The sequence below is a fragment of the Mirounga angustirostris genome, unplaced genomic scaffold (genome assembly GCF_029215605.1).
Source record: "Mirounga angustirostris isolate CCGP_5_RB_7025 unplaced genomic scaffold, mMirAng1.0.hap1 SCAF_15, whole genome shotgun sequence".
Taxonomy (NCBI): Eukaryota; Metazoa; Chordata; class Mammalia; order Carnivora; family Phocidae; genus Mirounga; species Mirounga angustirostris.
The window spans coordinates 87790272-87817576 of NW_026991723.1; the positions used below are offsets into that span (position 1 = coordinate 87790272).

At 43.6% G+C, this 27305-nt stretch overlaps 1 protein-coding gene and 1 non-coding gene across 11 annotated transcripts in view; both read right to left on the reverse strand.

The window, feature by feature from the left end:
• FNBP1 (formin binding protein 1) overlaps positions 1 to 27305 on the reverse strand; it is a 140865-nt gene that overhangs the window by 7602 nt on the left and 105958 nt on the right. For 2 of the 10 annotated variants that reach the window (XM_045883336.3, XM_045883334.3), the window contains exons 7-15: positions 26656 to 26784; positions 25419 to 25565; positions 19167 to 19364; positions 18041 to 18223; positions 12308 to 12322; positions 8422 to 8531; positions 3152 to 3284; positions 1626 to 1747; positions 1201 to 1340 (exon numbers count right to left, since the gene is read on the reverse strand). In XM_045883336.3, the coding sequence (XP_045739292.1) occupies positions 1201 to 1340; positions 1626 to 1747; positions 3152 to 3284; positions 8422 to 8531; positions 12308 to 12322; positions 18041 to 18223; positions 19167 to 19364; positions 25419 to 25565; positions 26656 to 26784 (1177 nt within the window). The remainder of the gene's footprint in view (positions 1 to 1200; positions 1341 to 1625; positions 1748 to 3151; positions 3285 to 8421; positions 8532 to 12307; positions 12323 to 18040; positions 18224 to 19166; positions 19365 to 25418; positions 25566 to 26655; positions 26785 to 27305) is intronic. The other 8 variants (XM_045883337.3, XM_045883335.3, XM_054509461.2 and 5 more) reach the window with 7 other exon arrangements.
• On the reverse strand, positions 16739 to 16846 carry LOC123850322 (U6 spliceosomal RNA). The gene has a single exon (XR_006792288.1). It is a non-coding gene; the product is annotated as a U6 spliceosomal RNA (small nuclear RNA).

Sequence of the window (27305 nt, forward strand, 5' to 3'; positions counted from 1 at the left end):
TCGCTGTGTCTCTTCCCAAACTACATCTTTCTCCTACCTTTCCACTTCAGGGGGCCCCCAGGAGGGCACCTTCAGGAATCCGCTCCCTTTCCTCCCGTCTTTGTTCCCTGCTTCCAGTCAGCAGGGGCCTGAGCAGTTTGCTGACCGTGACCTCTCTGGGCCCACTCTTTAATAACGGGGGTCCCCAAGACCACTTGCTAAGATAACTGCCCAAGTATAGCGCCCCACTGCTCACACAGAATTCTCAAGGGCAGACTGTCTGGGGAGCTGCTCACAGGGGGGACGTGGGAGGCCGGGGCACGGGAATGGGGTTAAGTTGGCGACATTGAACCTGGTGCTTTCTTGTCGCACTGAACACGTGGTCTGTCGTGAGGAGCTCTGGAAGATCCATCTGTCCCAGGGCTTCCCAAACCTCCCTGAGCTCGGACGCTTCTTCCACAGCATCCTTAATATCTTTCTACGGGACATCGTTCTGGCAACTCCAGGCTAGTCTTTCGAACCCTTCATCCCTGTTCTCCGATGGGCCCCACACACGGGACAATACATGTCCTAAGGTACAGCTCTAAAGGTATCAACTCCCTGCTCAAACGCTTTCAATAGCTCCTCAACTGTGGCCCAAAACAATCCAAACGATTCTTGCCCACCTCCCCGCTCAAGGACACCATTCCTAGCCTCAGATTCCACTACTCCTACCCAAGACGTCTAAGCTCCAGCCACACGGGCCCCTGCTTCTCTCACCTCCCTGCCTCGGGTGCAGAGCAGCCTGGAGAGTTCCCTGAATTAATTCTCTTAAGGAAGTGAGCTCGCAGTCCCATGAACCCCCATGGCTCCGGACCCCACCTCTGTAAGTGCTGTCAGCTGACCTCCCCCAAATGTTTGTCTGCTCTCTCCGGGGGCGGATGCCACACCGACCCGCCCGTATCCCACCCCTTTGGGGGCTTTACAAGACAGGAGCTCCTGGAAATACTGGGCGAACGGATGAAATCATCACTATTTCACGCTATCCGCTACAAGTAAGCTGCACGGAAACTGTTCCATTGTACGGACCAACAGGCAAAACGTGTGGCCATGAACCAAATGATGATGATGATGACGGTGAGCAGAACGATGGGGTAAGACGAGAGAGAAAGATCTGGAAGAAGATCACAGCAGGAGGAGGGACAGCGTGCGCAAGCGGGGAACCAGGCGGACGCAGGTCACCTTCGAATGTGTAGAGGGCTTTGCAGGTCCCGATGGCGGGCAGGGGCTCCTCCTCATCAAACTCATCGTCGAAGTCCGTGGCCAGCACCTTCACCTCACCCTCCTGACTCTGCTCCTCCGTGTAACTGCCATCCGGGCTGCTCAAGAAAGGAAACCACACAGCAACTATAGCGACTGCCCAGTGACGCGCTTGCACCCCACCCCCGGACTGCCGTCACCAAGGCCATCGCAGGTCACCCGCGTGCTCCGTCGCCGCCCCCCGCGGCACTAGGGACCCGCGCGGTGGGGAAGGGGCAGGTCAGGCATCTTGGGCTCTTGGGAACAGAGCAAGTGCCTCACGCTCATCTGCAGCCTCCAGAACCGGGCCCTGAACACAAAGCAAACCTGCTCCCCGCCGGACGCCAGGCGCGGTACAGATACTGTACCTCTCGCGGTCCTGGGCACAGTTGTTGACCGTGGCCGGGTTCTGGGCGTCGAACATTCCACTCTGCCGGCGGGCCTGCTCGCTGCGCGCCGGCAGCCTGCCTTCCACCTCCGCCAGCCAGGCCTGCGAGCAAAAGCCACCAAAGATGCTGCTCTGAGCTCAGCTGAGGGCCCGGCCAGGGAGTCTTACAGGCCCCAAATTCGGGGGGCTCAATGGTCACTGAAGCTGAGACTCGAGAAGTACCACACAGGGGGGTCTCTAGGGTCTCTGCATTCAGCTGTATAAGGCACCCACAGGCAACTGCTCCTAGTGCATCTCACGTTGGAGAAGTAGAAGCAAACGTGTTTAGGCAACTGTCACAATGGGGCAGAAAGAGCGCCGGACTGTGTTAGACTCTTGGGCTTTTTTTTTAACTTTTTTTTTTTTTAAAGTAGGCTCCATGCCCAGCGTGGAGCCCGATGCAGAGCCTGAACTCACAACCATGAGATCAAGCCCTGAGCTGAGATCAAGCGTCGGACGCTTAACCGACTGAGCCACCCAGGTGCCCCTCTACTCTTGGGCTTTTTAAAACAGCTGTGTGATTTCAGGTAAGTCGCTTCTAGTTCCTTCTGGTTCCAAAAGTTTGTGACCGTGAGGTCCCACCGGAGAAGAGGAGACTCCTGCCGCACGTCAGCGGTGACTCAGTGTGAAAGCTACACTCACCTTTTCTTGTTTTGAGGAGTATGTCACTCTTTTTAATAGTAAAGAAACGTATATACAGGAAATCAAATAAGATAAAAGATAAAATTATCTTGGGCAACATTTGAAATAGTGTAAAAAAGGCCAAAGGATAACAATGACCAGGAAGGAACATTTCTAGGTTCTAAACCCTCCAACAGTAGTAACTGATTGACGGATTCTAGGAAGAATCTTAAAAAGCTGTATCTGACCCTTCGTTGCTAGAAGTAACCGATTCCGACTGGAGCGATCAGTCACTGATATATTTTTCCATGTTCTGTAGCCTCGAAATTTGTGGGTAAAAGAAGCCTTCTGTCCATAGCTCTCGAGTGCTTCTCTCTCCCTCCTTAAAACATTTATTATTTATCTTTCCTACTCATTTCTAATTTGTGTCTCTCAGAGGTTGTCACCTCTATGACCCTTTGATGATGGGTCCTTTGTAAGAACCATAACGTATTTGACTTGATTTTTTTTCACTTCTGGATTCACAATGGCACACTGGCAGCTGTATCCATTATCAATAGGCGCTGGAACAGGACCGACTAAGCGAAGCACTTAAACCAAAGAACAACGCGTCCAAATACAACCGTGCATGTCGGTTTTAGGGGACATCCTGGGCAGAGGGCATGCCGAGGGGCAGAACAGCTGGTGGGTGACCACTTTTCCTTTTATCACAACTTGCCAAGCCCCCCCGACACCCTCCAGCCGCATCTCTTGCATGAAATCGCTGGTGTTCTACAGCATCCACAGCCCTTCCTCGCTTTCTTTTTTTTCCAACAGAGCTTTTCACCACCCACAGCGTTTTCATACCTCAAATTTCTGGGATTCTAGCCGCAGTTTCTCTATATTTTGGCTGACTTCGGTTAATTTGTGATCCAAACTGGCTGGGTCTCCCATCTGAGGATTCTTCAGGTAAACATCTTTCATTTTTGTTATGGCATCTCTGAAAAAAAAAAAAGATGGAGCAGGACATGGTAAAGGTGAATGTCACCCGCCTAGTGTATTTTCCCATCATCTTGCATGCCGTGTGAATGGGAGCGCGGGAAGGCGATGTCACCACGTGGGTTGGAAGGGAGTATTGGGGCCGGCTTTCATCCTAAAACTCCGTAAGAATTCTGCTCCCGAGGTCTGTATAATCCAGAGATGGATATGAAAATTTCGGTTGCCTTTTCTGAACGGTATGTGGTACCTCCCTCTGCCCTCAGCAACTGAGAAACATAAACCCATCCTGTGCCTTTGCCTTTTGCCCCAAACAACAACAAAAACAAACAAAGCCCAAATACCCAGGCGCACATTTTTCGTGCAAACCGAAGCTCCAGCCCGCATCCTGGTCTTGTGGGCTACCATATGTTCCCCTCATGGAGAAGCACGGTTAACTGCTTTGGAAATTTTATTACACACTCTTTCAACTATTAAGAAACCAAACCCACAGTTGGTATCCATGACAGGCAGGTGACTGAGCCTCAAAGCTACATATCGCAAGATCCCACACCCTTCCTGAAATCGTGTTGGCGGCCCGCCCACAGCAACCTGAGTAAATGAATCCCCACAGGAGTGCTGCAGCCAAGCTTGGGGTTATCTCTGGGACCAAAGAGCTCTATGAATTCTGAACTCTGGTTCTGAGAGACTTTCAGTAGGGTTCGAGGTGTTAAAAGTTTAGAGCAAATGACTCTGCAGCTGGTAAGGGGGCCAATTTTAATGAGCTTCAGTAAAAGGCAGCCTCAACCTGTTATACAACATAAGACCAATGAACCAAACCCTATTTTGAGTCATGGGAAATAGTTTAACTGAAAATACAGAAATAACAGGAAGAGAATTTCCATGAGTCCTCACCAGGCCTGGGCCCATCCCCTCGCATCTGAGCCCTTCTGAGCCCTTCTGACCCGCTGCTCCTTTGTGGGTACTGACTGTTCACTTTCCCTGAGGTCCCATCTCCACTACAGCCCTCCCCCTCCACCTGCACTCCCCGCGCCCCCTGACTTTTCTCCACTTCCTTCTTTCCCACAGCGTGTATTGCTTTCCAACATTATGTAAGTTGTTATTATGCTTGTTATTGTTTATTGTCGGTCTCTTCCTACTAGAATGGAAGCTCTCGGGCTCAAGCTCTTTTGTTAACTTGGTATCTCCCCAGTGGCGGGACACTACATGGCACGCAGTAGATGCTCAGTAAGTATCTGAGATGAATAAATGCTCTTACTACAAACAAGCTGTAGTGTCTGCCTTTACCAAATTCCTCCCTTGACTTTATGCCTACACCTCGAGCTACTGTCCTACCTCTCTGCAAAACTTCTCGCAAGACTTGTCGAGATTCATTACCTTTGATTCTTCTCCTCCTGTCTCTCCTGGTAGGTCTCTCCAGAAGTTTAATTTTGTTCATCTTTTCAAGGAACCAACTTTTGGATTTGTTGATCCTCTTTGTTGAGTGCGTATGTTTTTCTATGTCACTAATTTACACTCTTGCTTCTGTTTTCTTTGGTTCAATTTGCTGTGCTTTTTCTAACTTCTTGAGATGGACACTTAGCTCACTGATGTTTAGTGTTTTTTGTTTTTAATACATATGGAAGGGTATCATTCCCTTTATGAGTGTTGCCTTAGTGACAGCCCAGTAACTGATGTATAATATGGGTTCAGGTTCAGCTCTGCTCCAGTATCTTCCAATGTCTCTTTTTTTCCTCTTTGTTGTGCTGTCAGTGTGTTTTTTTTTTTTTTTAACATATAATGTATTATTTGTTTCAGGGGTACAGGTATGTGTTTCCAATGTCTCTTATGATTTCCTCTTTAGTCTTTGAGTTATCTAGGGCTACATTTCTTAATTTCTAAATGTTTGTTATTGGTACCCAGCTTTACTGCAGGCTTCAGAGAACACACCTAGAATGGTGTCTACCCTTGGATGTTTGTTGAGATTTGCTTTATGAAAACAGGATATGCTCAATTGTTGGAAATGTTGTGTGTGTGCTTGAAAAGAATGTGCACCATGCAATTATTGGATAGACATGATTGAGGTCGATTTTGTCAATTATATTATTTAAATATTCTACCCTGAATCTGTTAATTTGTTTTACTAGTTATTCAGAGAAGTGCATTAAACATCTCCCCCAACAGTGATGTGTTTGTATTTCTTGTACATACTCATGGCAAAGGGTTAATAGTATAACCTTTTTTATGTCTTGAGATCAGACAGTCCTACAGCTTTAAACTGGGCTGTTTGTTACTCAAAGCATTTAATGTTATGAAGTTGACCTTCTTGAGCTTAAAAGTTTGAGGGTTTTTTTGGCCTGAAAGTCAGTCTTCCTCTGGCTGGCACTGGTCAACCAGTGCGTGGGTGGTATATCTTTTTCCATTCTTTTATTTTCAATCTGTCTATACCTTATGAGGTATGTTATTTTTTTATACCTTATGAGTTAGATGTGCCTTTTGTAGGTAGCATACAGGTGGATTTTGGGTTGTTTGTTTTTCAGTCTGAAAATCTAATTGGGACATGTAGTCTGTTGACACTGAACATATTCATTTTATTTTATACACACTATGTGCCAGGCATTGGTCCAAGCACCTCCATACACTGACACATTTAATCCTCACTATTAACTTCCTTTTCAAGATGAGGAAACCGAGGTAAAGTTAAGAGGTTAAGATCAAGAAGAGGTTAAGAAGCTTATCCAAAGTCTGCAACAGAAATAGGCGGAACCAGGTTTGAGCCCAGGGTATATTAATTTATTTTTAAGTTTTATTTATTTAAGTCATCTCTGTATGCCATGTGCGGCTCGAACCCACAACCTGGAGATCAAGAGTCGTACACTCCTCTGACTGAGCCAGCCGGGCACCTCTAACCCCAGGGTGTTTTAAATCTGCCCTCACACTTTGTGCTTTTGATTAGTCCTGCCTTGTCCCTCTTGTACAAAATGTAAGTTGCATGAGAGCAGAGGTTTTCATGTGTTTTGTTCATCGCTTTATTCCCAGGATCTAGGATACTTCCTTGTACACAGTAAATGCTCAATAAAGTCACCCAAGTGGCAGAGAAATTTTTCTGTATAACTATTGGACAATAGTGTCCACGACCTTCTTCAATGTCGTTTCAGATACCCGAGCCAGAACTTCTTACTCCCATACAGAATATTACTTATTCAACACCCTGAGATTTAACTGGTTTATATATACATGACCCTTTTTATATATGGTCCCACATGTAATAAAAAGGATAAAGAAAATTTTCATCTCATGAGGTGTATTTCTAACACAAAACAAAACCGAAGTTAATTATATGCGCTGTTTGTTATGCACTGTACCAGGGTTTATAAAACTACCCATTTGGGGCGCTCGGGTGGCTCCGTCGGTTCAGCATCTGACTCTTGATTTCGGCTCAGGTCATGATCTCAGGGTCGTGGGATTGAGCCCCGCATTGGGCTCTGCACTGGGTGTGGAGTCTGCTTGAGAGTCTCTCTCTCCCTATGCCTCTGTATGCCCCCACCCCCACGATTTCTCTCGCCCTAAAAAAATAAAAAATAAAAATAAATAAAACCACCCATTTTTCAGGAGTTGCTCTACCAGAAGTAAACGAATAAGCAACTACTTTTCTTTTGCCATGTACTAAACTGTACTGCCTCCCCAATTTTGTTTTTCTTGGCTTTTTGCATAACCAAATTTTAACCCCAGCTTCGCTGTAACTAAATTTTTTTTAAAAGATTTTATTTATTTATTTGAGAGAGAGAGTGAGAGAGAGAGCACAAGAGGGGGGAGCGGGAGAGGGAGAAGCAGACTCCCCGCTGAGCAGGGAGCCCAATGCAGGACTCGATCCCGGGACTCCAGGATCATGACCTGAGCCGAAGGCAGTCGCTTAACCAACTGAGCCACCCAGGCACCCTAAATTTTTTTTTTTTAAAGATTTTATTTATTTATTTGAGAGAGAGAGAGAAACAGCATGAGACGGTAGAGAGCCAGAGGGAGAAGCAGGCTCCCTGCTGAGCCGGGAGCCTGACGCAGGACTCGATCCCAGGACTCCGGGATCATGACCTGAGCCAAAGTCGCTCAACCAACTGAGCCATCCAGGTGTCCCCGCCATAACTAAATTTATGTAGAATCACTTTTTGGCCTGTGTACAGAGCACAAAATCTCAAGTTATCTTTTAGAAAATCTCAAATAGATGAATGATTCACCTAATTCACTCTGAGAATTTATAAGGTGAGAGACAAATAATAAAGTGGTTTTTCAATCAGATTCATTAGCAAGTAACCCCTAAGTGACAGAAAAGATCTACAGGTTATAAATGTGGGAAGGGAAGCGCAAATGAAGAGATATCAAATCTTTTCTTATTATTTTTTGCATATATACCATCCTGGGATCAAACTTACAAAACAGCTCAGAAAACCAGGAACCCCAGCAGTGGGATCCTGATGCAGAAGCTTCTTAAGAGCAGGCAAACGTCATAACTCTGATGGCCGGTGGTGTGTGTGTAATAAGACATACTATGATCTGTTTTCTAGACACTATCAGTACGCTCTATAACAAGATAAGGAGACACGGGAACCTCTGGAAAGGTTGGCTGTCACTTATCCTCAAACAGAAAGACAAGGACATTTTAGACCCAAAGCTAGAACGTGGGGCAAGGGAAGGGGGCAGGATTCACACCACGTATCTCTTCCTCATTTGTACAAAAAACTCAGCTACATACGTAAGATTAAGAAAAAAAGAAGAGGGTGGGGGATGGGTGAAACAGGTGAAGGAGACTAAGGGGACACTTATCGTAACGAGGACCGAGTCATGTGTAGAAGTGTTGAACCACCATATTGTACACCTGAAACTAATATAACTGGAATTAAAATTTAAAACTTAAAGAGAAATCAAAATTTAAAAGTACAGAAATACAGAAAAAAAAAAAAGATAGCCAAATGTATTTTGTTCTCCAAACTGAGAGTAAAACCTATTTGTTAAAAGAATTCTCCCGATCTGAAATGAAGCCATCCAGTAGACCCTCCATGAAAAAAACACACGGCTGAAATAATCACTTCTCTTGAGGCTGTTTTAGGATTTCCCATCTTTCCACACTGAACCTGAATTTCTAAATAAGTAGTATCGCTCCACTCTACCTTTGATCCATCTCCTTTTGAATTTCTTTATTTAATTCATCGACTTTCTGCTGCAGCTTTTTCCTTCTCTGCTCGGGCGGGAGGTTGCTGAAATCCTCTGGCGTGGCGCCCTGCAAATGCAAACAGGCATGAGCCGGCGCTCCTCCTTGAGGACAGACACCGAGTGAAGCCCGCAGGACACATTCCCCAGACACCAGGGGATGCAGATGTCTGCATGTGTTCTCATGAACTAAAGGGAAACTCTTTCCCACGACACCCAGCTGAGATGCAAGATCAATGCATGCAAACTGCAAAAAAGTCCCACACACCGGTTCGGGGTCCAGGCTTGCTGGCCAAACCACCTCCGCCAAGGCAAGGAGCAAGGCTGCAGGAGGAGGGAGGGGAAGAAAAAATTCTGCCCCCCCCCCAAGAGAATCGATGAAAAACAAATTCTGAGGCAGATTCTTCACTTGCCCGTCAGTGCTGGTAGCCAACACTGGAGCGTGAAGGAAGTTTGAGGTTTCTGCTCCCTCATACAACACAGGGACAAGTGCCCCCATCATCAACGGTCTCATGTCGAAGGCACTGTTTTACTCCCTACTCGGAGTCTTTCCACTTCGCCACACAGGCTGAGGCCAAAAGTTTCCATCCCCACCAAGTGACAGATGGGACGTCTGGTTCCTCAGAGAATGTGGTGGGGGGAAGGACATTAAAACATCTATTCTCCCCCTCTCTCCCCTCCACCACCCCCTGCACTCTCCCCTCCGCGGCCTCTCCAAGTCTGGTCACTCCTTTCTGACATCTGTAGGGTGACCTCAGCAAATCCACATAGAATGCGCCCCCCGACCTCCACACCAACTTCCCAGCGCCCGAAATCCAAGCCAGCTGTTTCCAATCCAGCAGAAGGAGCCTATTTGGATATCTTGATCCCCTTTCAGAAACAATTAGTAGCTTTCCTCGGTGCAGACGATTGCAGTAGAACACATCAACAGCGAGCTTCCAGACTCCTGCAGATGCTTACGTGTCAGAAGCTGCGGCTGAAGAGGTCGGTGATCAAGTGCCTTTGCTTCAATGAAGCGATTTTCATAAAGAAAGAGAAACCTATTCAATCACCAGGGAGAAGCCAAGGAATTTTAGAAGAGATTTTACTTTCGAACCAATGAAACAGGCTGGCTTGGGGGCGTGGGTGGAAGAGAGGACCCGGGTAATATAATTCCAAAACTGAGCTGAATTTGCCAAGCAGCTGACATAGTGCTTGTGACCAGGTTCCTTGGCTGCTTAGGACAGAATGCCAGGGCTGTGCTGGGAGCGTGTGAGGCAGCCGAGTTTAGCCGAAGGCCACGCACAGGCCTTTCAGCTGATGTTCTTAGACTCGTGCGGGCGTGTGTACGTGTGTCCGTGCGTAAGAGAAAGAGAGGGAGAGATGAGTGAAACCACAACACAAGCGGCTAGTCCCTCATGGCAAGCCAAGCAAGCTCAGTTGCCTCTAAAGCTGAGATGAACCAAACTCATCTTCAGGGTAGAAATAAATCAGGCTCGTTTTTTCTGTCCCCTATGTGATTATCGTGTTGGAATACTGGAGCCTGAACCGTGTGCTTTTCACTTCGCTCAGCTCCGTCACCGAGCCTGAAAGCACAATACCTTGTATTCATGCTGATTTTACTTAAATCACATGAGCATGTTTTCCAAAATTCAGGGGATTGTTCTGTTTTGTTTTTTAGGTGCTGGAATGCAACAAAATAAAAGACGCGCTGCTTCAGAAGCCGGGAAATCCAGGGAGCGCTCAGTGTTAATTCGTCAATAGTTCCGAAGCCTAACGACGGGCTAGGAGCCCCAAAGAATTTTTTCTACAAAGAATGGAAAAGTTCTCATCTCTGCACTGGTGAATACGGTAGCTACACATGGCTACTGAGCATTTGAAACACGGCCAGTGCAACTGTGGAACTGAATTTTACGTTTTTATTGGATTTTAATTCACGAACATTTAAATAGGCACACGCGATGGGTGCCTACCATATGGGACACAGGTGTAGACTGTGAGCAGGTGTAAGGTTTGCAGTGTATAAACAGCACTTGCGACTTATTAACAGATACCCTCTACAGCAAAAAATTTAACTTTATTTACGAGAACTAAAACCCATTAAATAATAAATGAACGAATTAGGTCCCTTTCAATAGGTAGTCTGTGTTTCTGTATTGTTATCTAGAAACTAATCTCGCGAACCATGCCTCAAACTTTGCATTGCCCTTGGAGATTCAGGTCACGGCTTCTTCTAGATCCAAAGGTGCGTCAGGTGTCTGGAAGCACCTTAAAATGCCATTAAGGCTTGGATTATTTTAAACCATATTCTGACCTATGATTCATTTTGCCATGAAGGAATTTATATTTCTAGCTTTGAGTCAGAGCAGACTTTCTGAAATCTTTGGAGTGGCCCAGTTTGGAAAGAGACTGGCCCCAGAGGTGGCGCTGGTTTTGCAAGAGGGGGTCAATGCGTATATGGATATTTTAAGTGGCTAAGCCTCTAGGAGGACCTTGTTTCACACTTCCGGACTCAAACGCTTGCTTCTGAGCATCTCTCCCCAATAGCACAAGCATGAGCTGCTTCTTGAGAGTTCACACTTTTTTTTCACCCCAGGCAATGCTTCACTTTTTTACTGGCTTCCAAGTAATGGTATAAAGCAACAATTCAATACCAGGTTGGTCAAATGATTTTTATCTCAGACAGAAAGACCGCCTAATTTATTAATACTATTAGCTTTTGCTGCTAGCCCCTCAGCAAAAGAAGAAATACAGAAAGGGCAAAGAAGAAACCCTGGTACCTGAGAGACTCCTACTTAATTGATCCAGTTTCTCCCAAATTCATGCTGCCACCGAACGCAGTTCATTGAAACATTTAGAATGTTTTCCTTCTCGTAGAGACCTTAATTAAGGACTCGTCTGGGGATTTTATTTCACAGTCTAAGAAATGTTCCATTTAATGAAATACTTGTTTTCTCTAGGGTTGGGTTGGTTGCCAAATACTGAGTCAGGTTGAAAAAATTCTGGATATCCACACATATATGTATCCATGTACACACATACAAATGTGTATATCAGGACAGCCAGAAACTATTATCCTGCATCATCAACAGCAGTGCATAAAGTAGCTGACCTCATTCCTGGTTGAATTGTTGCAGCTTATCACTGTCCATAATTTTAGGACATTCTCAGCTGTGGTGTTGAGAACTTACACATATCTCAAGTATAGTTAGGGGTTATAGAGTTAAGGGTTTCTTTTAATAAGTTTAATGATTAGTCTGTTTACTAGGGCTATGCAATTAGGTAGGAACAACGTAGAATACTAAGTAAATTATTTTAGAAAGGCTTAGGAGGCTCTTTTAACTGTCCATAAAGTCATCTTGTGATTTCTTAAATCAGCTATGCACAAGGCACCCACGTATTTATGTTGCAACTTCAAGATCCCATTGGTTGCGAATCTTGCAGGCTGCCTTGGACCTGAGTCTGAGACTGGCACCATTCCTGCACATCTCCCTCAGGCTTTCCGTGTTTTTTATCTGCTTCTGTGGCTCCCAGGGAGGAGCATCTTTAGCTGTTAAATTTACTTTTATTCCAAATGATCCAATAAATAAACTCCCCGATATCGAATATTTATATTTATGCTCACATTTAAATAAAGTTTATTAACATCTGTCCTCCTCTTAAGGCCCAAATAAGAAAGGAAACCAAATCATGAGTTAAGCGTTAATTTTCTTAGCAACTTGAAAAGATTAAGATCGCCCCTCGTAGATTCTGGACCTTTGGATTGCAAAGGTCTAACGAAGAAACACCAACGAAAGCACACGCAACAGAAACATACACCAAAAAACCTGATTAGATTCGGGACATGCATAGAATAATTGTGCTTACCAGCTTGAGAGAAAGCTTCACGTAAAAATTGAAGAGGTAATGGGAAAAAAAGAAAGAGAGACAACACATCAGAAGAAGAGGAATTTGGTCAGTTGCATCGTATTAACATAACACATAAATTCACCTGTCGCTTGTGAAAATGACTTGCAGTAGATCTGTGCAAACGTTCACAAGAGGGGCTGGCCCCTGCCAAAACCTTCCTTTAGCTGCCACGTTGCCAGGGCAAAGAATAAAGATAGAAAAGGAGAGTTTCTGTTCACAGTTCTGTGTGGATCACATCAGCCTGGATATTAGCTAAAATAAGTTTGCAGTTGGTGACACATGCTGATAATAAAAGACAAAAAGAGTCACATCGCCTTTTGTTCACCACGTTTCACATGGAGAGTTTTACTTACAGGGGGCGTCTCAAGAGCAATTGTTTCCACAATGTACAAGTAATGTATTTATCTTGAGGAACTCTAATAAATGCGAACACTGGCATTTCTCGAAGGCATGAAGGCAAACTCTTGAATGGGTGAACAGGTAACTAGGGGCTGGAAGTTGCTCTAGGAAACCATCTGCAGGATCCCGAAAGCCTCTCTGCACCAGGCTGGAGGCAGGATGACACTCTGGCACCGCTAACCATGCCCCGGAACGGTGGAAGGTGTATTCAGGGGCTCTCCATCCACTCTGAGCCCTACCCACGGGGCTTACACAGCACTTGGGGAACTAACAGGGGTAGCTGCCCTGAAAGTTACTGTTAGGAAACAGAGAGCCAATTATCTCAACTACCCAGGGGTACTCCTTGCTATGGGTTTCCTGACAATTATCAGGAGACAGCTGGTGCAATTTTGCTGGGCCTGGAGATTAGCAAAGGTAGAGCGATTACTGGGCACAAAACAGATTAAAAGGCATCTCCAAATAGAAAAAAAGAAGCATGTGGCTCTTCGTTAACAGGTGAGACATGCTCTATGGCTGGAAAGCAGTGTTTTGAGAGCGCGGTGAATTTTTACTTAGCTGTCATCAATCCTAAAAGTTCAGGCAGCTGCAGCAGGATCAAAAATATGTTGGAGACAAAGTACCAAAGAAAGCGCCCTCTGATTTTAAATTGAGAGTGCAGGGTGTTAAAAATTCCTTAACCGGATTTTAAAAATCTTATTCTTAAGATGAACTCAAAATGGACACTTCTTTTTAAATTGGCATCAAGCTTTTAAAGAAATCACCCCTATGGGGAAAAAGACTTTAAGGAAAGAAGCAGTAAGACAAAATTTTGGGAGAACGAGGTACGTACATGCACACTCCTGACTGTTCTTGTGGGCCCCTCCTGTGAGCTTTAGCACAGATCGGTTTGTCACGACTTGAGTTTTACAGACAACACTCAGGGTGCACAGCAGAAAACTTTGCAAATATCTTCCCTACAAAGCACACTACCCCTACAAATGTTTTCTCACACATTATTGTCTAAAGACCTGACGTTTGAACTCCGTATACTACCTGTTCTCTATTCGGCTAACTTCCGTTACTTATATGCATGTATCAATTATATATTCTTTCTTAAGCGTTCCCAAAGAAGCATTCTAACACCAAAACTAATAGCATAGGAATATTACCACTTCATAATAAAAAAAAAAAGAGTCATTAGGATTGCAAATAAATCTGAGGACCCACAGGAAGTACCGGACTTTCAAGACAGATTCAATGTTCTGAAGTGGACAGCAATGGGTCATCTACAAGAAGCACCATCACGGGATGTGGTATTCTTGTAACGATCCTACACCGGTTTTCGGTCTTAAGTTGTAAGCCCACCAGTTAGATCATTTAACATTAGGAACCGAATCATTTAAGAGAATACTTGTGAAGACTGCATTAAGTGCATTGCGAGACATCCGAGGAGCTAAAAAGCTGTCAGTTTCAGGCAACAAGTATAGAGGCTTGGGGGCCACACATGTCAATAACACATGAGGGGGTCACAGAGCCAGCGGGTCCATGTGTTACTGCTCAGTCACAGGTACTAACCTCAAGTACGAAGAAAGGGGACAGTGAAAATAAATATCCAAGTAACTGTGTTTAATGAAGGGCCGTGGGAAGTCACGTGACTACTCTACGACCTCGCTCACGCCCCAGTGATTGTTTTGGTTCTCCAAGCGTCATGGCATAACCCCCCGACGGATCCACCTCTTTCGAACGGGGATGTGGGTCCTCGTACGAGCTACACAACTGCCGTGTGTAAGAGTGTCCTTCTCCGGGCACCACGCTCTGCGGCTGCGTTTATGGGTGAGATTCACACCCATCGTAAAATCACACCCGCTGACATCTCAGATGGCAGTCACGATCAGCGAGGGGGGGGCAGAGCCAAGCTCGGTCCATTGGCATTTTGAGGCAGCTTGGTTGTTCTTGGGAAGTTGGGTTCCCTTTCCCACCCAAGCTTTCCAGATGAAGTAGCTTGGGGTTGAATTTATGCTAAGAGTGAGGCCCTTCCCCTGTCCAGGTCTCCCCGGGGGGAATTTCACTGCCAGGTCCCCGGTCTTGGTGCTGTCATAGGGGTTAGTACCTGTGCTAGGTTGTATGCCCTGGCCGTCCCAGGTGAACTTACAACATAGTCCCTAGCTTCAAAAGCATACGTGGGTTTCCCTATCGTCCTCTTCATGAGTTCTTTGTGAAAACTGAAAGACTGAGTCTGCCAATAATCAGCAAGAGAACAAGATAAAATAAACAAAATGAAAGTAACCATGAAATTGTAACATCTGACAAACAATCGGTAAGGGTTTTCCAAACCTTTTGATCAACTTCGGTGGGATTTTTCCATGCAATGAACTCTAAAACACAGGGGAGCTAGGTCCATATTTTAGATTTAGAAGGCCCTTGCCCAGAGCAGAAAGAGAAATCTTAACTTAAGACAACAAAATTACATTTGTAAATTGCAAACCGAGACCATACTATCTACTTTCATTTTTCCTTGACTTAGGTAAAGATGAGAAAATGGTTAATAATGCTCAGGTGGCATACTTTAGAAATGTTCAGTGAAACAAAATTTTCTTACAGATGCCAATGATGCACAACAAAAAAACATTTTATCCTGGTTAATTATTTAGACACAAAATCGCCTATGCTAAGAAATGTCTGCCTAGGATTTACACATTCGGATAATAGGAACAAAGGATTGAAACCTGGATCTGAAAGCTGCAAAACACAATAAATTAAAAGATGTGTTAAAATCACAGATCTATTATTCTAGGACACTTTTCCTTCCTTTGGCACAACAGTCTTAAAGTTAAAAAATAAGAATAAAGGAAATATAAGGACAATATCATTTTCATCATGGGCCCTGTAATCCGTGTACCTTCTGGGTTGAGATTGCTTTAAAATCAAATTTATTTCCCAAACTTCAGATTTGTTTTTTATTTTTGAACTTCCTAATTTTACTTCTGTGATGCATTTCCTTTTTCTTCTTTTTTTTTCTTTCTTTTTTGTTCACTTCTACTTCCTGAAGGAAGGTACCTCAAATCTGACCCTCACTAAGAACAGGCTGACCCAAAACGAAGGAAGCAGAAATGTGTTTCTATTTATTTACTAATTCTTCTAGAATGTGTACGTGTGCGTGTTAACTCTCAGGAAAACAAAGCATTGAGAAAAAAAATTTTTGACTGAGTTTTTGCTGAGCACAGATTTAAAGAGTAAGAAATAAAATTCACTTTGTTAATTACAATTTTTAAAAGAGGGATTTTCCTCTAAATCATCATAATAACTTGTTTCTCATTTCACTGTGTTTGAAGGGTTATATTTTTCTTAGCCATCTTTCCTGTACACTTATTGATTACTGACATTCTTTGGTCTTTTCTTAAACATTTACAGAACATCATGAAACACAGATTCGGAAAACCACTTGCAACCAACAGACTGTGTAGTGTTGAGAGAATGAAACAGACACAGAAACAAATGGTAAACAATCACAAATATTCAGCATACTCTACGTGAGGTTCCAAAAGACCATGCAGAGGTACTTATTAGAAATATAATAAATGAGTGCCCTGTAAAGGTTTTGCAAGTGGCAGAGAGATGGGTTAACTGACTGACAGTTAACATGAAACTTTACAATGTCGCAAAAACACCCTGGCCAGATGTTGGAAATTCTTCCATGAGCAAGTAGGATGGACGGGGAGTTTTAAAAGCCAGCCTGATCGAGCCAGGAACTGAGATCTAATTATAGAGCTCAACACGATCCATCATCCACTTCTGAAGCTACACTCTGCCTTCTAACAATGGCTCTCTTGAAATCTTGAGGAAATTACATTTCTAATTCTTAACCTGATATGCTGGGAAACCTTAAGACAAGATAATTTCGCCAACTATATGTATTCTTTGCATAAAATGTTGAGATTCCCTTATTAAAGGAACTCTGCATATAAAGAATTGGGGGGGAGTTGTACTTCATTCTATTTATTTACTTATTTTTAAAATACGGAACGCTTCGTGAATTTGCATGTCATCCATGCTGAGGGGCCGTGCTAATCTCTGTATCGTTCCAATTTTAGTGTATGTGCTGCCCCTTGTTTTAGTCACAGCTATTATACATTTACCTTCTTTCTTACCCAAAGGAAGGGAAGAGTAAAAATTATGTTTGTACGAGAACACATCCCACGGCCGCTGTATTGCAGTCCCCACAGGTCAGGATAAAAGACCTTACTGGGCACACATGTCTGTTTATTCTTGATCGCCACGCCTCATTATTCATTATATAGGATATTTGGGGATGGCTTAGACGACACTGATCAGTTCGATTTATTTGGGAGCCTCCAAACGACTTTGTTCCAATCTTTTACTGTAAACCAAACTGGTAACTCCTTTTGGTTACAGGATCAATTGCACAAAACTGTGAATTTGGCACAGGTGATCCTGATTCGAATGGCAAGCTGGGATCTAAAGGACATCCACTCGTGAGTCAACCATATTATAACAGATGCTCCCTGAGTGTGGACTTCACAGAACCTCAGACAGTGAGCTTTATCTCTTCCTAACTTCATCTTTTTAGGCCTCAGTTTTCTTATCAGGAAAATAAGGATGTCGTAGTACCTAGGCTCACAGGGCAGTTGAAGAAAAGTAAATGGTCCCATGGAACAGTCTGGTACATGGTAAGTGCTCAATAATGTCAGTTGCTTATTATCTCAGCCTCTAAAGATAAAGCCGGCATTAGGTCTCTTCCAGCCAACAGATATTTTATCACCATCTTATAAGTTCACCAACACAGCTGAAGAAACCACTGTAACTTCGTGCCATTTCCCCTTCGAACCCCGAAGCTTAGCTCAGAGAGAAGTATCTTTGTGACACTCACATTGTTTCAGTAATTATCAAGCAAATACTTTCTGAGTCTACAGTGACTTCCAATTCCTCATCTCAGATGTCGTTGGCTTTAGAAACTGAATCTAAGCTTCCTTTTTTGGTAAAATCAAGGTAGAATATTAATGACTTAGAGGTTTTAAAAGAGAAGTAGAGAAAAGACTTTCATGTGCTCGAGACCAAAAAGACTCTGGGCCGGCTGGCTGGCTTTCTCTTCTTCTTTCCATCCATTCTGCTTCCTTCTTTCTTCTCTCCTCCTCCTATTGTGGTTCTTCTTTCTAGCTATGGTGAATCCCAGGTCCTTACTGTTTCGTGTTATGGAAAAACACAATGGATTCATTCACAAACAAAATAAGTCATGCAGAACGACACATGCACTCAGAGCGCACGAGAGAGACGGGATTCCAGAGCAGAACTTACCCCACGCTTTAGGCTCCTGAAGCAGTGGATTTTGGGTTTGGAGGTCATGAACTCGTTGAAGCGATGGGAGAGGGGTTCCTTTTGCTGCTTGGGAGACTGGGGGCCGTTGGGAACAGCAGAGGGTGAGGCAGAGGCAGGGGGAGGAGGGGGAGGCTGATGGGGGGATGTTAAAAGGGACATAAGCTACATGTAAGATGGAGCAGTGACAGAGTAAAATCAGAAACAAGAAGATAAGACACAAAACAAAAATAAGCATCAAATAATATTTGAAATCCAAAGCAAGTAAAACACAAACGATTAAATATTTAGGCCATGGTCCAAAAGAAAACATGTAGAATATGACAAAAAGTGGAGGTTTTAGTAAGTAAAGCAATGGAAGAAGAGCAAGAAATCTCTGACAAGAAGCTCATGCAGACTCTCACATGCAAACTACATTTCCGATTAGTTACGCTAAACCAGTTAAGGCCAGAAGGGTAAAGAGTTCTAAATCATCTAAACCACCAGAGCTTGATGAGAGAACGTAAAGGACCTTAGATGCCAAGGTTGTCAAAACAGCAAGACAGTCTTTGAAAAATTAAATATGCAGTTATTCTCAGCAGAGCACAGTAATGTGACGCCCAGGTTAACACTGTCATGCACCTATGTACCACGCTACCAAAAGAAAGTGCACAATGTTCATGGAGGTACATGTTAACATGAATTCAAAAACAAAGCTATTAACCCGTGGAAACAATTTCAATCAGAGCTGCTGATAAATTGTTAGAGAGAAATCTTGCACAGTGCCCTCTCTCCCAGCCGAGGGGACCAGGTGGCTAGCGGACTTAGCAGTGAAAGGCATGATGGGGAATGGCCGAGAGGTCAGTAGAGGTCAGTGTTAGTGTGGGTGACACAAGTCAGGGGGCAGTGCATCTGAAATAAGACAAATGGCCATGGCAAAGGGACCACCACCAAAGAGAAATCATGGTTTAAAATAAAATAGTATTCTAGCTCTTTTTTTGCATTCTGTGAACTACATACAGGCTTACATTCTTAAGTTTTGTTTTGTTTTGTTTTTTAAGACTAACAGAGAAAGTCAAAATCTCCACACTTGATAAAACTCATTTCACACTGGTCCAACCATCAGTACCTTATTTTTTTTGATGAAGGGCCATAACTTTCCTTTGGATTTGCCACCAAACTTGAGCTCTGGTTTGCCTTCTCCTCGGGAATTTGAAAGGCTGTTATCTGACACAGTGCGTTTCATCGGCTGAGTGTAATCCTCAAATTCAATGTCCCCGGGCGGCTCAAACCCGGACTTATAAGCTTCTATTACCAGCTGGGAATCCTGAAATTACACCCATCAAACACGAATGCATTCAAACACGTGCAAATACTTTCGACACAACGAATTTTGATGGCTTCATACAGATGCTATCGTAAAGAATTGTATCTCTATAGTTATCTATAGAATTTTATCTATATTGATTAATAACAGATTTTTTCTAGTAATATTTTTATCATTAGAAGGAATAAGCACTATTCGAAAAGGTATACACCTAGCTGAGATGGAAAGATATTCTCAATAACCATTTTTCCGCAGCTGGAGAATCAAATATTAAGTAAGAAGGACTTTGCTAAAAGCAGAAAAAAATGGGCTACTGTTATGCACTTCCCTTGAAAAATACAGTAATACAGAAGTCTGGTTCTCACCAGGAGTTCTTAAGGTAGTTTAAAGATTTTTATTATTTATTTATTTATTTGAGAGAGAGAGAATGAGAGAGAGCAAGCACATGAGAGGGGGGAGGGTCAGAGGGAGAGCAGACTCCCTGCCGAGCAGGGAGCCCGATGCGGGACTCGATCCCGGGACTCCAGGATCATGACCTGAGCCGAAGGCAGTCGCTTAACCAACTGAGCCACCCAGGCGCCCCAAGGTAGTTTAGCATACAGAAAGTCAAACCAAAGAGTAGATAATCTCTCTCACTTCTTTGGTTCATTGTGGTTCAGGGATATTAATTCATTGCATGATTTTTCCTTATGGATGCATTTGTTCATAGACCCTCCCCCACTCACATGCAAAGCTCTCGTCTGTTTTTCCTCTACTGTATCCCTAGACCTAGATGGTGCCCAGTGAGAACTGTGTGCAATAAATGCTGAATAAATCAATGAACTGAACGCCTATTCTAGGGTGTGCACCCTGCTAGGAACTTTGGGTGCTACATCTTTCTCGGGGTCGGGTGGTGCAGATAAATGTGTAAGGCGATCACAATCATGATGTCATAGATAGATAGATGTATACATAAAGTATTACAAAAGCACATGTGATTCATAGTAACATTGAAGTCAATGATCATCTGACTTAAAAAAAAACACTAGAGAAGACAATCTGGAAAGATTTCAATTTTTTTTTTTTTAAAGATTTTATTTATTTGTCAGAGAGAGAGAGAGAGAGAGCACAAGCAGGGGGAGCAGGAGAGGGAGAAGCAGGCTGCTTGCTGAGCAGGCAGCCCGATATGGGGCTCGATCCCAGAACCCTGGGATCATGACCTGAGCCGAAGGCAGACGCTTAACCAACTAAGCCACCCAGGCATCCCTGGAAAGATCTCAATTCTTAATATAAGTCCACATTTTGGTATGTCATAGCTATTTTAGCTACTACTTACTTTGTAGATGGGCCACAGACTGCTGATTATCTTCCAACAGCCAACTACCTTCCCTTTTAGCAATAGGAACCCTGATTTTAAGCTGGGCACCTTGCCACCCACCTAAAGGCTTCATTCCCCAGCCTTCTGAGCAGCAGGAAGTGGCCACCTAAGTTTTGACCTCTGAGATCTCTGAGATGTAGACAGGATGGTGTGTAATTTTAGGAAGACTCTTTAAAGGGATGGCATGGGTCCTTCTCTATATTCTGCTTTCTGGAATTTGGATGTGATGGCTGGAGCTCCAGAAGCCATACTGAGTTTGAAGGTCACATCATCAAAAGCTGTGAACTAGGAGGAGCCTGAGTCCCTGAGAACTTACAGACCATCTGTCCATGCCAGGGCTGGACCCTCTGCCTGCAGACATTTTTTTATGTGAGAGGAAAAACAAATGGCCTTGTGTAAGACACTACGGTTCTTGTTACATGCAGTTAAACATACGCGAGCAGATGCAGATCTACAAGCCCAGGTGTGCCAGTGACTCACTGATGTGCTCTAATGAAAACAGTCATTTGATTAAATGGAAATTAACCATACATAAATAAACCAGTTTGAACTTCTAAGTAATCATGTGATTCTGAGACTGCTTTAAGGGGGAGAGGGGACATCTAGTTTGTTGGAGGGGGGGCTAACAGAGCTGGGAGCTTTCTGTCCTCCTATCCCATTTAAATAATTATTCAATCACCTCTTTCAAGTCTTTGCACAAATGTAACTTCTTGGTGTAATAGCCAGCCCCACCCCCTCAGGCACTTCCTAGCATCCTTTCCTACCTCATTTTCCCCCAAATGCTCATCCTGTTTTAACACTCTAAATAAGGTTCTCATTTATTTTGTTACTGTCCGTCTCTGTCTTCAGAGCTGTGCCTGGCACTTATGAGTCAGCAAGTGAGTGAGTGGATTCAAACATGTGCCAGAAACAGTGCTTGCTTTAGAAATAAAAAGGACAAGGTGTGTGTGGGGGGGCCTTAAGGGAAGAACCTGGGTTTGGAACCAGATGGACATATTCACTATATGGCCCTGGGCAGGGCTGCAACCTCTCCGAATTCGAGGTTCTCCTCGGCGGGTCGCGAGCACACCATGCATGGAAGGAAGTAGGTGTTCAGTAAATGTTCAGGGAACCATTTCATAAAATTACCATCAGTGTTTCTCAAAATGAAAACACGAAGAGGCGGAGATAAAGAGCATGTGTGATCAAAGGAAAACTAGAATAAAAATAGCAAAGATCAAAGCAGCAAGACCACAACTAACTTTGCTAGGAGCCGAATCTGCAAGAGAAGATAAACTTGAGATGCACCACAAGAACAGAGCAGGGATGTTCAGAAAGAGGAAGGGAATGTGCCAGGAAAGATGATCTGTATGGATTAAGAAATATCTGACCCTTGAATTCTCAAAAAAGAGCAAAATGAAACCTTCATTCAGGTAAACCCCTGAAGGAGGCTGAGGGAGTGAGCCAGGCAGATATCTATGGGGAGAATATTCCAGGCAAAGGGAACAGCACAGTAGGAGCATACTTGTGAGTTTTTTAGGAATAGTAGGCAGGCCATTGTGGCTACAGCGCTGGGGAGAATACAGAATAGGTGACGTCAGACAGATAAATGGGGAGGGAGGGTGTTCCAGATAGTTTAGGACTTTGAGGCCACAGTGGCTTTGACTTTTCCTGTACGACAGAAGCCCACAGAGGGCTCTGAGCAGAGGAGACACGTGACCTGACTTACTGTAAAAGAACACCTCTGGTCTCTGTGTTAAGAATGGGGTGGGGAGCAAAGGTGGGGAGACATTAGACATCCCCTGCAGTAATCCAGGCTCTTCCTGCACAATCCAACTGGATGGAGATCTTGGATCAGGAGGGTAACAATAGAGGTGGTGAGAGCTGTGTGGATTCTGAATATATTTTGGAAGTAAAGCCAATAGGATTGGCTGACACATTGATGCAGATGTCAGAAGAAGAGGGTATCAAAGATGACTCCAAGATCCATGCAACCGGAAGGATGAAAATGCCATGACGGAGAGAATGAAGACTAAAGGAGGTGCAGGTTTGGCAAGACAGATCGGGAGCTCCGTTTTGGATACGCTAAGCTTGAGGAACGTAGTAGACATCCAAGTGGAGAAGCCACTTGGCAGCTGAGTGTATGAACCTGCCATGGAGGGGACAGGTCCAGGCTGGGAATGTAACATGTGTGATTCAGAGCTGAGATGGGACTTAATGCTCCAAGGGTCTACGGATCACTCTAAGGAGCGAATGCGGAGAGTACACAGGTCCAAGATCAAAGCCCAGGGGTACTCCCAAGTTAAATGGTAAGAAGAAGGAAAACAAGAACAAGCAAAGGAGACTGAGTCAGTGAGGAGAAAAGCCATCACAGTATGGTTTCCTGGGAATCAAGTGAAGGAACAGCAGATAGGAGGGTGGTCAAGTGGGGGCTAGTGCTGCTAAGAGTTCAAATTCTTGAATGAGAACTTGAATGAAGGGGCACCTGGGTGGTATTAAGCGACTGCCTTCGACTCAAGTCATGATCCCAGGGTCCTGGGATCGAGCCATGCATCAGGCTCCCTGCTCGACAGGGGGCCTGATTTTCCCTCTCCCTCTGTCACTCCCACTGCTTGTGCTCTCCTGCTCTCTCTCTGCCAAATAAATAAAATAAAATCTTTAAAACAACAAAAAAAAGAACTTGAATGAAAACTTAGAAAAGACCGTTGTATTTAGCAACATAAAAGTCGTAGGTGAAAAAGAATGATCAGTGATAAAATGGGAAAACAAGGCTCCCATAATGGGAGAAATATCCTATAAATCTAGGGTGCTCACAATTTCCCAGGTAAAACTGTTCAAGGGAAACCATCATTCAGACATGATCTTGTAAAATTGGGAAGTTTCAAGGAAAAAGACATTTCCAAGCTTCTAATATAAGAAATTAAAATCAGGCTTGTTTCAGATTTTAATCAATGCCAGAAGTCAATGAGGCTAAGGAAAAAAGTCAAGATTCAACAGAGGTGAAGGCTTACCTTATAAACCTCACTATTATTATTTCCCTTTAAAAGACCGCTCTCCACAGTCATTGGTGACTGTTGACATTTTAAATAGGGCGATGAGAGAAAGCCTCACCAAGACTATTTCTTGATCTCCCTCCATGAACCAGGCATCTATGAACCACCAAAAGACTTTGTCCAAGGGGTGTCTGGGTGGCTCAGTCAGTGAAGCATCTGCCTTCAGCTCAGGTCAGGATTTCAGGGTCCTGGGATAGAGCCCCAAGTTGGGTTCCCTGCTCAGTAGGGAGCCTACTTCTCCCTCTGCCCCTCCCCCTGCTCGTGCTTTCTTGCTCTCAAATAAATAAAGAAAAATCTTTATTTTTAAAAAAGAAATTAAAAAAAAAAAGATTTTTCTGAAACCGAGGATGCAGAGATGTCCAAAATCAATGAGGTAATGGTGGTAAGAAAACGGGAAACTGGACTACATGGATGCATGACCAGTCACATGTGTCTCAACCAAGACATGTGTTCAGCAAAAGGACTGTCTCTCTTTGGAGATGCTTAAAGGAGATAAAACCGTCAAATAAAGACATGTTCATTGTAAGGAAAGGATGGTTTGATCACCTGCACCTACTTCTTGGCATAATGTAGTTTTATGGGGGAAACACAATAAGCATTAGTAATTTTCCTCAAAAAAGTTAGCTGAAATCACTGAAGAAGGAGGCTCCAGGTGAATAGATGTTAATAAAATAGAGATCAAGGAATCCTAAAATCAAAAAAATATGCCTGCTACTGGAACCGTTCTTCCTACAAACACTTACTAGTTAACACATTTGGAAGTGTTTCTGCACATTGGGTTGATAACAATTTTTTTACACAGATGGCCTTAAATATGTTAATACACCTAAAATGTCCTTACAGCAATGAAGAATCTATACGTAAGATATGTTCATACAGGAAAGACCACTTTGGTCCCTTGCCTAGACTCATTTTAAGACGCTCTTATGACAAAGAATACTTATGACATCGCTTTTTGTTAAATATTTGGTTTTGCAAAATAATAGATGTTTGTAAAACCCTGCTGGTGTCCTAGTTGATATTTTTGTTGAGGGAAATAGGTTTCTAGGAAAGTAATCCAAATGAATGACATTGGCCCTCAGTAGTGTTCTCAGACAGACGATTGTGCCCTAGAGGGTGGCTCAGTTGGTTGGGCGACTGCCTTCGGCTCAGGTCATGATCCTGGAGTCCCGGGATCGAGTCCCGCATTGGGCTCCCTGCTCGGCGGGGAGTCTGCTTCTCCCTCTGACCTTCCTCCCTCTCATGCTCTCTGTCTCTCATTCTCTCTCTCAAATAAATAAATAAAATCTTAAAAAAAAAAAAGAGTTGCATGCTCTTCTTAAAAAAAAAAAGAATTATCTGGTCTGCAAAATGTCAACAGTGACCTAAAGAACCAGATCCCGGTGTGGGGAGTTACTCAGCCAACTGACAGGAAAACAATTTAATTCTGCAATGTCTCAGATTTACCTGTGTTTTCTGGAAAAGAAAGTTGAGAGCTAAATCCAAAACACCGAGAGTTGAACAGAACACTCAGAAGTGGTGTTACCACTGCTACAAAGTACTCGTGAGCACTGGAAGCAACTACCCATCTCGAGATGACTCAGTGAGGTCACTGTGGACGGCGGCAAAGAAATAATGGAACCAGGAGTCCTTCGTTGTAAATTAAGTCCAAACTACAATACTTACATTCTTCTGATCGATGGATTCGGCTGCCTTTACTATTTCATCCAAGCATTTCCCAATGATTGGGATCACCTGCCGGTCCACCTCTGCATAGGTCTTCATCGAGTCCCCGATTCGCGCTATCCTCCTTTCCTCCATCTCCTGTATTTTCTGCAACATTAGATTTTGTATGAAATTAATTTGGTCCACTATGACTCACGGAAGTTGTTTTCAGCGGCATTGTTACCTCAAACAAATAGTCTGGGATGGAAATAGGCCAATTGGTAGGGTTAGAGCTACATGATCATTATCATTATTGCCTCCATCTTCACCAGCTGTACACATATTTTATGAGTTGTTAGGCTGTCCAAATGTATACTTTATAGGATTCCATCCCAATTTCAGTGAGAACCCCAAGCTCAAGTGCTTTTATCATTGACACCATTTGGTGATACATTTCAAACCTCTCCTCCGCCTTTGATCGGGTATTTCACTCTACCAAAAGCCTGGTGTGGTTAATGGTCTCAACCCAACACAGGCTGAGAGGTAACTGTGTATCTTCCGTCTACAAGCTGGAGGTTCTTGATTCCTGTGTGTGTAGACATGAAGAAGCAGATACTTGTTATTTTTTCTACAACTGGACCCCAGTTCACAAGTTGTAGAAGATTCCCAAAGTGGGAGAACATGTCTACAACTTTTCTCATGCCATTTCTGACAACCTAAAGTAGCCAGAAGAAAAACAATCCAAAGAAAAGGACTGTCATTTGTTCAAATTCTACAACCGTATGAATTCTGCTAGGAACTCCTAAAATTAAGTTGGCATTTTATGATCTGATTGGTCCTTTTAGCAAAGAGGGTGCTAATCTAAGAACTGTACTTCTAAGACTAGCAAAGAAAGGCTGCAGGTGCAAACTGAGGACATCTGGAAAGGTCACTGATTAACCTTGAGATTAATATTATATTTCATCTTATTGCCAGTCAATGCTTGATATATATATATATATATACCCTTTTTTTTAAAGTAGGCTCCATGCCCAGAGCAGAGCCCAACACAGGGCTTGAACTCATGACCCTGAGATCAAGAGTCAAGTGCTTAACTGACTGAGCCACCCAGGCGCTCCCTGGATGCTTTCAAAAGTGACTTCAGTTTGAGGAAATTTAGAATTAATATATTAAATACTCAATATAAGCCCAGCAATCATGATTCCAAAGCCATGTGTCTCTAAAGGCAAAGCCAATCCGAGAAGCCTGAATTACTTACCTGAAATATGTTGGGGATGTGAGTATGGTAATATTCGTGCTGCTCGTGGTTGAATTTCTGGAGAATTGATGAGTAATCTGCTTTGCTGTCCTCTGCCATTTGGTGACGTACTTGAGCTTGCTGTCGCGCCTGGGGACAAAAAATGAGAGTACCCCCGTGTTTAGATATAATAAGAGCCTAGAACTGCAAACCGCAGGGGTTTGCAGTCAAATTTACCTCCAATGTGTTATATTTTGCAGGTGTTATTTTCTAGAAATTGTTTAGAATTTGAATTTAGTTTAGGTGAGGATGTGCATCCTAGTTTTTCACAAACCCTACCATTCTCTATTGTCTTAACTTGGCATTACTTTCTAGTTTGACACAAGTATCCCTATTCTTTATTGTCTGCACTTGGCCCAATTCACATATTTATGTTACCTAGATGGCCCCTGTGGGAATCTATGCTCATATATTTTTATAATAGTACACATATTTTATTTTTTTTATTTTTTTATTTTTTTATTTTTTTAAGATTTTATTTATTTATTCATGAGAGACAGAGAGAGAGAGAGAGGCAGAGAGAGAAGCAGGCTTCCCGCGGAGCAGGGAGCCCGACGCGGGACTCGATCCCAGGACGCTGGGATGATGACCTGAGCCGAAGGCAGACGCTT